The 14,419-nt window shown below is 38.2% G+C and overlaps 1 protein-coding gene across 1 annotated transcript in view; it reads right to left on the minus strand.

The window, feature by feature from the left end:
- RASGRF2 (Ras protein specific guanine nucleotide releasing factor 2) overlaps positions 1-14,419 on the minus strand; it is a 91,253-nt gene that overhangs the window by 51,791 nt on the left and 25,043 nt on the right. The window contains exons 2-9 of the mRNA XM_026036021.1: positions 11,394-11,500; positions 7,445-7,592; positions 6,756-6,845; positions 5,051-5,304; positions 3,869-3,948; positions 3,239-3,432; positions 2,118-2,227; positions 123-241 (exon numbers count right to left, since the gene is read on the minus strand). Coding sequence (XP_025891806.1) covers positions 123-241; positions 2,118-2,227; positions 3,239-3,432; positions 3,869-3,948; positions 5,051-5,304; positions 6,756-6,845; positions 7,445-7,592; positions 11,394-11,500 — 1,102 coding nt within the window. The remainder of the gene's footprint in view (positions 1-122; positions 242-2,117; positions 2,228-3,238; positions 3,433-3,868; positions 3,949-5,050; positions 5,305-6,755; positions 6,846-7,444; positions 7,593-11,393; positions 11,501-14,419) is intronic.

Here is a 14,419-nt window from a genome sequence, read left to right on the forward strand (position 1 = left end):
GGAGCCCTCAGGTTAATTGTGCCCAGCGGTATAATCTTCCTAATGATGACAACATGAACCCCTCGGTTTTTTAAGGAAATTTTTCATTCTTACATTGATAGCTTTGAAGAAGAAGGTCTTACCTTGGCGTATAAAGGTTTGGCTGGTATCCAGCAATATATCACAGCCTTCTACTATCATTCTTTCTATGGCTAGATTCTTCCGGATGTTTTCTGTGTCACTCACTTCATCGTGCATCACCCTGTCAGACACAATATACAGCAGGCTTTTAATTCCCTGACATGCATCTTGCCCAATTTGGCCTGTCGTTCACTTCTGCTCACAGTCTGCAGACACGTACAGGTAACATCCTTCCGCATCCGCTACAAAACAGATGTACTGCAGCACATGATTGTTTTAGAACAAGTTTCCAGCAACAGAAAAGCAGTCAAAGCAGTTCTTGACAAAACCAAAAAGCTTTGCAAGTTGTTTGTTTTATTTTGTTTTCAAATCATTCTTGCAGTCTTAATTTGGACCAGTTAACTACTTAATTTTGACCAGTGGAACCAATTTTGTCAGACCTGGTTTATACTTTTCCTGGGAAAATATGACAGATGTCACCAAACAGAAAGTTCTTTGCGGCTGCTGGAGTAGTTCTTCTTGACCATTAAGTAGATTAGTTTCACAGAAAACTGGAAATGTTTCCTAGCTCTTTGTAATAGTTGTAATACATTTTAGAGTCCCTGCCCTTAAGTTCCTGCTATATTGCACTTCAGTTTAAATAACAATCTCAGCCTCAACAGATCATCTCTTACTTTCTTCTATTTCTTTTCATAGGCATCCTCCCCATACACAGAAATAGAGTCTTTTTCAAGGATGAAATCAACAGAGGTTTACATGGTGTCATGATCCATATTTTCCTGAACTGGTGCCAGATTGCAGTATCTGAATCTCTTCCCTCAGAACTACATTAAAGACATGGAAATGAAACACAAGGTTTCTAATCTCATGGTCTACACCATCTGCCTTGTGAGCTGAAGAGGATCAATCAATTTGAGCCTACAAGTCTGGATGTTCACTGGAAGATTAAGATCATTAACGAACTCTGACTGATGAGATAGAGCAGAGCCAAAACTGCTTGATGGGCCCGTGCACATAGCCCTAGCCAAAAGAAATCGTGTGCTCTGCCCGAGCGGGAAAGAGAATTCCTCTCTACTTCAAATGGCATCAGAGGAGGAGGAACTTGCCAGACACTGCAGGAATCAGAGAGATACACATCYCTAAGAGGTACCACCTGTCAACTCTCTGAGAAGATAAGAGCTTAAAGAAGTGGCAGATCATGACCTGCATATGACTCGGAAARCTGCCTGTGGAAGAGAGAGAGCAAGACAAAAAAGGGAAAAATAAACCCCAAATCACTGGGTAGTGCATATAGCTACGTTAACTGAATAGCAAAAGAAAACGCAGCAGTCAAGAACTTCCAATTAACAAAAAGTATAAAAAACACTCTCACAACCATGCATTTCACAARGACTCATTTGGTGAAGTATCAAAACTTCAGAAATTTGAGATAAATATCATAATTCTGGAGTCCATGCAGCACTTGGTTCGCTGCATAAAGTTGTGTTTTTCAGAGAGAACGAACAAATTTATTCCTGGACCGACACAGAGAAAGTCTGAGAAGGGTCTGGAAGCACAGGGAAGAGATCCATTCCACAGGGAGCACCAATTTAGAGAAAAAAATGTGTGTGTATATATACACACACACACACATATATATACATTTATATATGTACTGTATGGGGTTACCAGGATCTTTAGCTCCTCTGTATTTATTGTTAAAGCATATGTAAAAATGAATTATTTCATTTATGCATATGAATCACACCATAGATGAACAACTGAGCACTGTTTGAGACCCTGACTGCTTCCTATTGTCATGGGAAATTATTTTTTTCTTGCATAGCTTTTCATTAAAAAAAAAGTCTTTTCTATTTAAACAAAATTGCTTTGTTCATACGCAAGGGTAGGTGGTTTCTATAGTAACTCTTTCCCTGCCCAACATACAAGGGGGATACAGAGAGGACGCTGGTATATTTATGGGGGTAAAAAAAAAAAAAGGAAAAAAAAAATCTTACCTTGAAAGTTCTTCTAGTTTAGATTTAGCAAATTCTAGGCTTTTTCGCTCAACATGTTCATGTGGTGTGTGAGCCAGAAGTTCATGAAGTGTTATAATATACCTAGGGATCTTAAAAAAATTAAAGACAGCATCAGCAAATAACTTTAGGGAATAATTGCAAAATCTCTCATTCCCTTTTATCCTGGTCAGAAAAGACTCAGRGTCTTTTTTTTCAATAGATAACAACAGTTAAGTTGATAAATATATTCTAGCTATAACCAATGTCAAAAATACTGAACATTTCTGTTGTAGGACTTTCTCTCCACTTTCTAAGGATCCCATGAACTTGTTTCAGGTCAAACAAAACATCCACAATTTTTTCCCCAACACAAGCTCAAAGCCGAGCAAATGTATTACWACAGACAGCAATGGTTAATTTGGCTAATTAGCACAAACTGAAGTGACAACAAGCCCTTTTGTATTGGATACATGTGGTTTGTCATTAAGTGGACAAACTGAGGAGGTSTCTAATAACTTTGCCAAATGTAAAAGCTACAAAATCATCAGAATAGTGATTCGAAGGCCTGTTAAAAGAGTTGAAAATGTTCAAGCCAACAGAATCAAGACAAAGATACCAAAAGGATAATAATTTTTCTTTAAAACTCTTTCAATAAAATTTTTATTTCTAAATCCCTCAAACCAGGTTACTGGAGAACAGGGCATGAAAAAGACTCCAAAGCACACGCCCAACAAAATGCTCATAGTGGCTCTAACTCACTACATCAGGTACATAAACCCCCTGGATTGATTCATAAGCCTSGAGCAGAGCAGAAGCAGAGAATTTGCTTTTAAGCTTTTCTTCCTTTTTGTTTGTTTGCTTTTTGTTTTGGCACAACTCCTCATTCCTCTTGAACATATGCTGAATAGAGCTAAATCAGTGTAGCTGGAGAAAAGGTCTCTACAGGCACAGAGTTTCAGGATAATAATGAAATAAATGAAAAAAAAACTAACTTAATTCCCATAAGAATATTTTTAATTAWGCAAGCAGAATCTCCAATCAATTATATTTTCAGTAACAAAACAATTCAACTGAACATAAAAATAATCAGTCACACAAACAAAAAAAATTACAGAGACTACCTGAAACATCGGGTAGGTAAGGAAAGTTTCCAACATTCGCCCCTCACATGCTGGGTTGGCTTCATATTGCTTCAAGAGTTTGTCAAAATCTCTGTTTTGCTTACAGTTTGCCAGCACTTGCAGACTATACTGATGATTCCGAACAAATTCTTGATATATGTTCAGCATTGGCAGCAGAATGTCAAATAAGTCAGCTAGAAAAGGTCAAGAAATGTTTTTTTTTTTTTTTTTTCCAGCTACTCATCTCTTGAAATATCTCTTAAAAAAATAATCTACCATACTCTATGGAAGTAAATTAACAGAATCTGTTCCGCTTTCATTATACTGAGATATTAGAAAATTAGTTCTTCTACTTAACAAAAAAATGTTATTCTGATTAGGTAGCAGATAAATTACACCACTGAAAATTCAGGACCCCAGGTGAAGCTTAGGACTGAGGCTAAACCAAAAATATTTTCATATATGGATTTAAAGAGAGCTATTATTATTGCCAACATGGAATTCCCACTATACATCGTGACACAATGTTAGTTCTGGCAATGAGTTCCATTCAAAAAGAAGTCTTTAAAAATTAAAAATCACKGTAACTGCAAAAATAATTATGAAAGTAAAGAAATTATATTAACTTACCTAAAATTAAGGTAGGCCAATTAGCTATTCTTGCTTTTAAACCTTGGTGAAATATTTCATGAAGAAACATGATTGTTTCACTGAAAAACAAGTATTTAAAGAAACAAAAATACAATTCAAATTCTATTTTCTAACTAATAATTCACCAAAAAATATCCCTTCTTTTCATTAGTATATTTTGTAGTTTGCTATAAAAAAATAGAAGGCAGAAGATTCTCCTTATCATGGAAATCAATGCTTCTATTTGACTATATTGTTTAAATTTTTAGTATAGCATCTTAGAAAACATACAGCATTTGGTGTTCAAACATTTTCTAATCACTCCATTCTTTTAACTAAAAGCATCTATTGAATAACATGTTCCACAGTTCAAACACGTTCCAAAAATATCCTTGACAACACATTCACTTGTTTAAGAGGATTAAGAAGATACTGAAAGCTCAGTCGGTGGTTCTCTTCTCACTTGCCACTCTCACAGATTTGAATGTAGCTTACAATTCTGCTAGAAAACGAGCCTTAATACTACACCTTATCTCATRAAGTGATAGAAACAGCATTTGAGACCTCTACCTGTAAGTGAAACCACCAARAGCAGAGGGATCTTAAATGAGTTACAAAAGTTTCATAAATAAGGTATTTTTCCTAAAAGTTGGGGGCAGRCATGGATGCAATTCCAAACCTACAGAGAATTCCATAAGCCTGCTGGCCYACTTCCACATGTTCATTTTTATAGGATTTGGGTGTATAATGCAAAGAACCATCTTTGTTTGTAAAGATATGAAAAGACARGTGAGAGAAGTAGATGACTTAGGAAGATGTAACAAGATAATTTAACATATCCATCACAGGTTCTTATCAAGACCATGAGGCCACTAAGTCCATTTTTGCTCTCCTAGGAGGAGGGGAAATAGAAAAGGTGATAAGAAAAATCAAAGACTGCCCTATGAGGCATGATTTGTCATCTCCTTCCTGCAGCAGAGGAAGAAGTAGAATGTAAAGATGCAAAAACTGGCTTTGAACAGCATCACAGACTGCACCTCACCTTTTACCCAAGGAAACATGGTTTACCTCACATTGATATCAGAACTAAAAAGCAGGTGCCAAACTTTACTAACTAAAAGAAGAATGAGCACAAGCAAGGAAAAAGGAAAAWCAAAACAGAGCAAACAAAAAGCCAGATACCTGTTAAGGAAAATGCTACTAACATCATCATGACGGATAGGTGGCTTCTTTGAACTTGCAGCCATTCTTAAGGGCCTCAGAAAACAGTTCACAAGAACATAAAGTTGATGCACATATTCAGATTCAGCYTCAACCATGTTAAAAACTATCTGGTTCCTTTTTCTCATACTTTCTGCGTGGGGAGAACAAATATAATCCTGGACAATTGTCTTCCATTTTCTTCTACATAACCAGCCCCGCATAAAGCTCTGAACCTAAAAAATCAAAAAGAAATGAAGAATGGGAAAAAAAAAATACATGTTTTCTGACAAGCTTTTCACTGAGGAAATAACTTTTTAAATAAAGTGTGTTTATTAAAAATAAACAAACTTGTTGCCCAGTATGCTTATTGCCTGCATTTTTCTTTTTCAGATTTCTAATTATTAATAGAAACTGCCCAAGCATTTGCTAATATCTGCTGCCAGAAAACAGGTGGTAAAGATGCACGTYGTCAAGGTCTCTCCTACTTTAAGCTCAAATATTCTATCTTTGTATATATTTTCTCTGTCAGCACAACTGTTGTGCATAAGTGCTAGGGGTTTTTTTCTCTCAAATTCCTTTCACTTCTCATTAAACATTTCTCATCYTTTACCTCTGCCTTGAACTTATGCAAAGTTCTCACATATGACATCTCATGGCATTTTTCGTATTGGTGCTGAGATAACTCTGAAATAGCTGTTAAACTCCATTTGCTTTCTGTTCTTCACAGATACCATTTAGCATGTGCACTTAGGGCTACACTGCTTAATGTCAGACACTCAGGCCAGCAGTGCTGTTTTTCAGAAAAGACMTATTTTTGCTCTTTTTAAAAGGTGTCTCTAAGCAATAGAGAACGTACTCGAGCGCAATATCCATTCAAGCTAAAACTGGGTTAAAGATCACAGAGGAGGTCCACTTCTGGTCACAAAAAACTCAAGTACATCTTTGTTCATGGTGTGCAAATCATTCATCTTGAAAGAGAAATGCAAAATCCCACTTGTCACGTGATTCTAAATAAACTGCTTCAAAAACAGGCCCAACTGATCACAACTGTCCAGATACAGAACACAATGAGTTACATACAGAAACAGAACCTCCTGGTACTAAAAGGAGGTGTTTCTGGCTTCTACTACAACATTCTACTTATATGAACCAAGCCAAAAGTCAGGCATTGTTATTTCAACACTGGTCATACAATCTTAGAACAATCCTTATCAAACAGACTAAAGGACAACCTAAATACCACTACTCTCYGCATTTTGAATATTTGCATTCCAGCTGCACCGCAGGGACATCAGTCATTCTCTTACACCTTTACAACTATTTTTTATGAGAAAGAATAAAGTCACTATAATCTTGGTTCCCACAGCAAACACTTCATGGCTTAGTTTCAGTGTTTACAAGCAATTGAAGGCAAAGTACAAATTGCATTAAAAAAATGAATATATATATAGCAAGTAAGGATGACTACTTAAATAACAAATATACCACAGAATAAACATGCCACTGTAGCATATGAAGTTGATGTAATTTAAGTGATTTAAGCAGGTATAGGGCAAAAGGAATCTCGATATCTGAGTGTACTTGACAGAACAATAACTGGAGACAAAATTCAACAAATTAAAATATACTAGTACATCCCCTATGCCAGCTTTCTCTTTTAATGCACAGAATACGGCAGGTTTACCTTTTTAATTTTTTTAATATCTGGATCCTCATCTTCCTGGTTGCCTTGATAAGGTCGCATTCGTTCTTTTGTTTTATTGAGAGCTACAATCTGACAAAAATAACAATTCATTAAATGCCTTTTCAAGTTGAAACAGTTACAGAACAAACAGAAAAATAACATTCCCTTCTTTGAGAACTCTTCTGAGAGTCCACTAAAGCTGCATGGAATGACAAGCATGCATTTGGTCGCAGAGGCAGAGTTTTCTCCAAACCAACAAATATCTCAATATAGACGAAAAACAAGAAGATGGCTCTCCTTTCAAAGCCAAATGTGTCATTCAGACCTTAACAGGTCAGAACTGCAACAAAATGTTTAACTTTCAGTGAAATATTCTACAATACCAAAGGCTGTGGTACCAAGACCAAATAAATGCTTTAAAATCTGTGTGTGCAAACAGGTAGGAAATAACTGTATCCACACTGCAAAGCAATATGTCATCTCAATTCTCTAACGGTGATGTAAACCAATAAACTCAACAGTCACCAATACTTCTAAGAAAACCATCTGGTCAAACGTTCCTAGGAGAAATATTACAGCTTTTCTTACTGGGGCTATTTGCTCAAATATTACAGCAATATAGGCAATGATTGAGATATACACAGAAAAATATTAAAATGTAACAACTGCCTGATGACTCCAGCACATACCTCAGATTTAAGTCTTTCAATTTCCGTGTCTTGATCTTCAAGTTGATGTCGAAGTTGGTTGGCTGCAATCTTCTCAGTCTCCACAATCTGGACAAGGTGAATATACTTCTGCATTAACACCTCCCTTTCAATCAGAATATCTGAGTAACTGAAATGAAAAACAGTTAAACTAGTAAAAAGAGCAAATGTTGACTTATCAAATATCAACAGAGTAAACATTACACCAATGATAAGTAAAAGAAATGTTCAAAATYGTGTTTTCTTTAATAAATGATAAATAGCTTTTTCATAATCATCCAAACCTATAAAGTTGTCAACATTCTCTTTTTAGACACAAGAGTTGCTCCACACCAGAGTACAGATTACCAGATTTTTTTTTTTTTTATTCATTCTCAGGCTAAGCCAAAAACTTTTTTCATTCAATTTTATTTATTTATTTTTCATTAAGAGCTGGATTTTCTCTCCTCCCTTTACCAACATCCAACTCGTAATCAGAACTATTTCTAACTCTCCAGCTGTCAGATCTCTTTCTGCAACTCTCAACTTTTTTTTTTTTTTTTTGTATTTTGGTTTGCTATTAGGAATTTTGGTATGTAGGGCAGTTTGGGATCGTTCCAATAAATTGTATCTTATACAACAGGAAACATGCTATCAGTCCTTTCTTTAGGCTTCTTCCTGGCAGCTTGGCATTCATACATATTTCCCTTGCAAGGGAAATGGTATCTCCAGTGCAGTTATATGTCACAACCACAGCAGTGATGAGCACCATACTGGAAGAATGGCACTCATTTTCAAATAAAGGAGACTATTGATGTTCAAGGGGTGTCTGAGTCCCACTCCTGGTTTGACCTGTGTGATGGGAGAAACGGCCTTGCCGCTAYCGGGGTACAGATTCAACCACCCCAATGCTTTGTACCAAGATGTGCCTAAGCTAAGCATCATTTTGATGGCAGATATAAGCTTGATTTCATGATCTGATTATTACTCAAGTTCTTTTGGGTCTACTCCTAGCCAACTGGAAACCACCAAATTGTGGTTACTCTAGCATATATTCTCTCTATCAGCAAGTCCTCAGCAGCAGGGCACTTGCTCCCGGCTCCCAGGCAGCCCCAAGATAACCTGCTGGCTTTGCACCTGCCTACAAAAATCTTACATGCAGGATTTCCATGCAAGAAAACTCCCTACATTGCCCAAAACTGAAGGGCAAGCCACTTTTTGAGAAGTGAGAGGGCAGCAGTTTCGCATATGCTTTGGACGGCTGAGCGCAGCACTCCCGTCCCTGTCTCCCACAGCAATCTCCCACATCCCACCATGTGTTACCCTTCCCCTGGGCAGCGTGGATGTGCAGTGAAAAGATCCAGAGAACTGAGATGGATTAAATTAGATGGCAAAAAAAAAAAGAACAAAATATAAATCATTTTAAGGCCATTCAGTTTCCCAGTTAAGTTCACACTTGCGGCGGCCTGTGGGAAGGGGTGGCAAAGGTGTGGGAATAAATGGCTGATTTAGGAGTAACGGCAGCTTTTTCTTTCGGGAGCAGTGTCAGATTATGCAGGTCTAAAGCATACCAGCCGGAAACACTTCAGACTTTCCAGTAAGCTCAAGTGAAAAAGAAAAGGCCAAGATATTTGTTTACTACTGCAGCAGTGTAAAAATCTAAAACAAATACAGATTTTTTCAACTGTTTCCAAAAATAATCATAAAATCAGAGAGTGGTTAGTAAGAAAAGGTGAAAAGTCAGCCCCAGGATATGGGGAGTGAAACAGAGTTCTTGAGAAGAGACCAAGGTCTGGAACAAAAGTCCAAAACTGAGTTTCCAGCCACTGACTGAGGAATTTGGATGTGTCAAGAGCAAGCCTACCAACCCAACAAGGCCTAAGAACTAAGTCCTATTCTGCCGCTCTGCCGGATATTCCTGAGAACTCAAAACACTGAGAATTCAAGTAACATGGGAAGGCCTGCAAAGCAGGGAGACATGCGGAGCTCATAATGCAGTCTCAGAAAAATATATTGAATTACAAATCCCAGAGCAAACTCTGAGAGCCAAACAAAGCCTSCAGCGGAGGGGAGGGTCCCGATGGAGGGGAACACGGGCCCTGCAGGGCTTCGCCTCAGCAAACAAGAGCCTGTGGGCACCTGAGGGGCACACACAGCACCTCCCGCGTCACTAGCGGTGGCAGCGGCCCATCCACAGGAAAGTCTTCCAAAGGGAATGGACAAGGCCACAACAGAAAATGCTTTAGCTATGAACATGCAGCAAATAAAACGTCTATTTACAAGAGTGGGATACAGTATCCAGTGGGACTCCAGGGGTTGTTTTGCAAATATGTAATTTTCATATTAAATACAACATGGAATACATTTTGATGGTTGCAAACACAACTTTGACCAAAAAAAATTTTTTTTTTAATATGCCAATTGGAAAAAAAAAGACAACAGCTACCTCCTCTGCAAACCCTCAAAGAGAAGCCACCCTCAGCTACTCTGTCTCAGATAAAACATGGATTACCAGAGCTACACACGAAGATGAGATCCTCCAGAAAGCAATATGCTTCACAAACTCCAACATATCACACAGAACAAGATGTTCTCAGGACTATTTCCAATTTAAGCATTGGGGAACATTCTCAGTATCTCACAGAACTTTTACCCAAAGGTATTTGAGAAGTTAAAATATGTTCAAAATGCTAGACAAATAGTCACTTAGTAAGAGAATCCAAAAAGCTGAGAGCAGGGTCAGAGAYGCATTATGCCTCAAAGGAACAATGGCACCAAAGTTGTTTTTAAAAGTTCAACACATAGGCCAAGAACACAGACCAAACCAAGGGGAAAAAAAAAAAATCTAAGTTGGTAGTAAAGGCAAAATTTAATCTCTGGGACAAAATTGCAGTTTTATTTTGTTAAGTTGGCAAGAAAAATTGTATGCAATAGTCTAAAATTATTGTTTTCATTTCTTTGATGTATCTTTGACAATGGATCCAACATTTAAGTAAATAATTATCCAGCACACACAAAATGAGAGCCACAAAATGTAGCTGATCTAATACCAGAGCCCAGCAAACGTCTCCCAAGAAAGGATGCGACCTGCTCCTTTAGGCACCTTTACCCAGAAGAGGGTAGGGATACAAAGACTGGATGCCAGGAACAGAAGGTTTAGAGCTTCCAGGTATAATTTCAGAGTCTAAACTAAAGCTACTAGCTGGCATTGCTCGTTTCCAACTCTAAAGCAAAATCACTTGTGTTAATGTGGCTCAGGTCCTAGGCAACTCGGAAACTGCCTCTTTCCTGGCGCGTTACCATGGCAGTGCAGATTAGCCGAGGTTAGAGCCGGGCAGGGAGGCTGCAGGAACCGCATCTCGGCAGAGACATTCGCCTCTGCTGCTGCTCCCCAAAGCCTGGGCTATATGATTTCTGTCGACGTTACACTGCAAACCTCCCCTACCCACCACTTCGACCTTTTCTACGTGGAGTACTGTGCTGCCGAAGTCCTATCATGYCCTTATTTACAAAATTTGACCTTTTAATATCGAATATTACTCAGAATCTCAGTTTAGAGATAGAATTTTACTTGTGGCATTTTATCGTAATTATGATTTTATCTCCCTTGTATATTCATTTCTATAGGAATCTTTTTAAGAAACATCCATTTACTCATTTAAGTGTCAGGTGACATTTCTTTTAACATATTCTTCCCTTAAAAGAGAACTAATCCTAGCAGTTCTGCTTCCAATAACACTTTCTTGAAGAAATTTCATCCAGAGCATAATCATTTGCAAATGGTAAAACAGTGTGACAAGCAGAACTCATAAAGGCACTTTTTCAATAGCATACCTCTGGATTGCAAACAATATCCATCTAATGCATTGTACAAATATGTTGCATGTTAGAGAACAGATTTAGACTTTCAAATTATTAACAATTTATTAACAATAAATGACCAGACTCATACCTMGCTTGGTGGATAGCTTCTACCCATTCATCTCCATCAACTTCATCCTCACAACGGAGCTCCAGTGGCTTCTGCCCTTCATGGCCAAAAAGAACAGTAAAATAGTGCTGCAAATTAGAACAAGAAAAAAAAAATGCTTAGAAAATCTTTTAAATAAAACAGATACACGACAAGTCAAGGAACTGAAGTTTTAAAACAGCCCAAACTATTCCCGGTCTTGRAGGATGTGATTTAAAGCATCAGTTGTGAAATGTGGATTGAAGKTGAAACTATATTCTTAATATATTCTCTGCTTTCATGATAGCTATAATAAGTTATTGTTCATAAGCTGTCACATACTAGAGGTGCCATTACTTAATTTCCTTAGTGGCTTCTACCACTGAATACAAGTGGATGACCATAGTGAGGCATCTACAGTTCCTTGTTTTAACTCTTTTCCTCAGAAACCTGCACAGAGCTCTCCTGTGGAATTTATGGCTGAAATGACTTTCAGATCAGGTACTGGCATCACACCTTCACAAGGTGGGTGCAGAAGGTGACTTCCAATCCACCGAATCCAGCTTATGCCAGAGCCAGTATCCAAACCTTTCTTTCCTGTCTCTTTCTGTTTTCTTTTTTTTTTAAATAAAAGTCCATCCTGTTTTTCATTGCAACAACTACGTTATCACAACAAAATACTATGTATCCAAGAAGCATCATATTCCTTGATTCCCACCCCCCCCCTTTTTTTTTAAACATCAAAGTATTCAGTTTACAGCAAAGGTCTGCAACAAATCATTCCTTCTTCCCTGCTTAGACTTCCTCCTGCCCTCTTCCACCTCCACCCCACTTCGCAGGGAAATAACCACATGGCAGACATTTTTTTCTGGGATCTAGATGCAAATTCCCCGGCCACTCCAGGCAGCAGCGAGGTGTGTAATTTGCTCTCTCCTGCTCCATTAGCCATTATTTTCCCCAGTTAGTAACCCAAGCTGTTGTCAACACACATTCYGCTTTCCCCATCAAGCCCTCAGCTTGGCTGGAAGAGCCCCTCTGAGCCAAACACAGTGCTGGGGATCAAGCAAATATCAAACATCCCAGAATTAAAAGCTATTTCCAAAGCAGGAAGAACACTAGCAAGAAGCAGAAGATATGAAATTTTACCTGGAGAGATCTGGCTGCAGATATTATCAATGTTTGTAATGATTGTGGTCCATGCAAAAAGAGAGGATGGTCAACACTTATTGACCCTTTCCGAAACGTCTGGCTGCCAYTGTGCACCAGTAACACAAGCCAGACACAGAACCAGCGCAGAGCAGGCTCAGTACACGACAGCAAGGCTCACTACAACGGTGCTAACACTGTACAGACCCCCATATTTGATCCCCAGATTTGCATCAGGGGATCCTGCATCTACAAAACCCCAAGGACTCTGCCATGTTTGGTCTCATTTCAGGTAACAGAAGGACACACAATGGTGTTCCATAAAGGAGAAAACTACTCCTTTGTCAATTATATTAACTTGATAAAAATTGTTCAGTATATAAAAAACACTTCTTGTGCATAAGTCTAGAAATAGCCCAAGGGCTGCAACTGACAAGCAAAACAACAGAAATATGGCCAAAATAATTAAAAATTTTCTWCTATTTAATAGCCTACACAAAGAACATCTAGCCTCAGATCACTGGAGTTTGAGAAATAAGACCATTCCTGTGCATGTCAGAGGATCAATAAACCTTTCAAAGGGCAATGTTATAAAACTGGTCTTTCAACAAGCCTATCACCTAAAGCTGAATAACATAAAAGCTTTTATTGAGATTCATAGGATTGTCTATAATAGTGTTGAATGAATAGCAATAGAGGTGAGTTGAGAACAATCTAAAATTGCAGTTAGAATACACAGAGCTGTATTTCAGAAAGATTCCTGCATGGAAAGGGAGGTAAAACATTGAAGAGGCTGCCCGGGGAAGCGGTGGAGTCCCCGTCCCTGGCAGGGTGCAAGAAATGGGCACATGGGGCCCTCAGGGACATGGTTTAGCAGGCAGGCTGGGGATGGGGTTGAGCTTGGACTTGACAATCCTGAAGGTCTTCTCCAACCATAATGATTCTGATGCATTTATACTCCGAGACAGACTATTTCAACAAGTGTATTTAAAGATAAACTGTACATATCACAGCTTTTTTTAATATAAAAAGCCATTTGTGTTTCATAAAGCTGCTGAGATATAAGATGAGAATAAACACAAGTATATACAAGCACTGGATTTACTCTCATTCAGTAGAAATTAAAGGGGAAGAGAAAGGCACTATTACAGTCCTCTCTGCTACAACTTTTAAGTGAGATAACTCAAGCTTCCTTCAAACAAGACTTGCAGTATTTTTGAGTCTCACCATATAGATTGAGCGATGCAAAGTTACTATGGTGATAAGCATGCTCCAAATGCCGACTCAGACCAGGAAAATGCAAACATTCAAAGTTACAGGGCTACTTAAATAGGACTGAACACAGTGGAAATCAAAACTGTGGAAATCAAAAGGCATGTAACCCCAGAAGTTGTTTTAGAAACTCATCTCACTGCCCTATCTACCACAAGTTGGCACACTGCACACCCACACCAGGATTGAGCATCGTATCATGTGTCCTAAAGTTTGTTTTTGTAACATGTGGTCAACTCCCGGGTAAGCACGGTATGAAGTATCATAACACAGCTCTGAAAAGAACCTCAAAGCCATCAATGAATCCTAACCACCTTTTAAAATAAATAGTGCTTATTTTCAAAACTAATTCCCTACAAGAGAATAGCAGAGCATCTGTGATGCATTATTAGTTTTTCAAATGGTATGTATGTGAGTGGGCATATGCACATAATTTTAGCACTACCAATCAATCTGCCACACAGCTCAGTTTCCTCATCACTGGGATTTATACAGAAGCAAATAAAACCAGCTTTCTGCATACACACTATTAGTGCTTCTGAAGTGACGACAGTAAATATTTATGAACTACAGGAACAATTTACATAAAATCTCACCTTTCATTATGTCTG

This window comes from Nothoprocta perdicaria, unplaced genomic scaffold, assembly GCF_003342845.1.
Source record: "Nothoprocta perdicaria isolate Ctin4 unplaced genomic scaffold, notPer1 scaffold_1, whole genome shotgun sequence".
Taxonomy (NCBI): domain Eukaryota; kingdom Metazoa; phylum Chordata; class Aves; order Tinamiformes; family Tinamidae; genus Nothoprocta; species Nothoprocta perdicaria.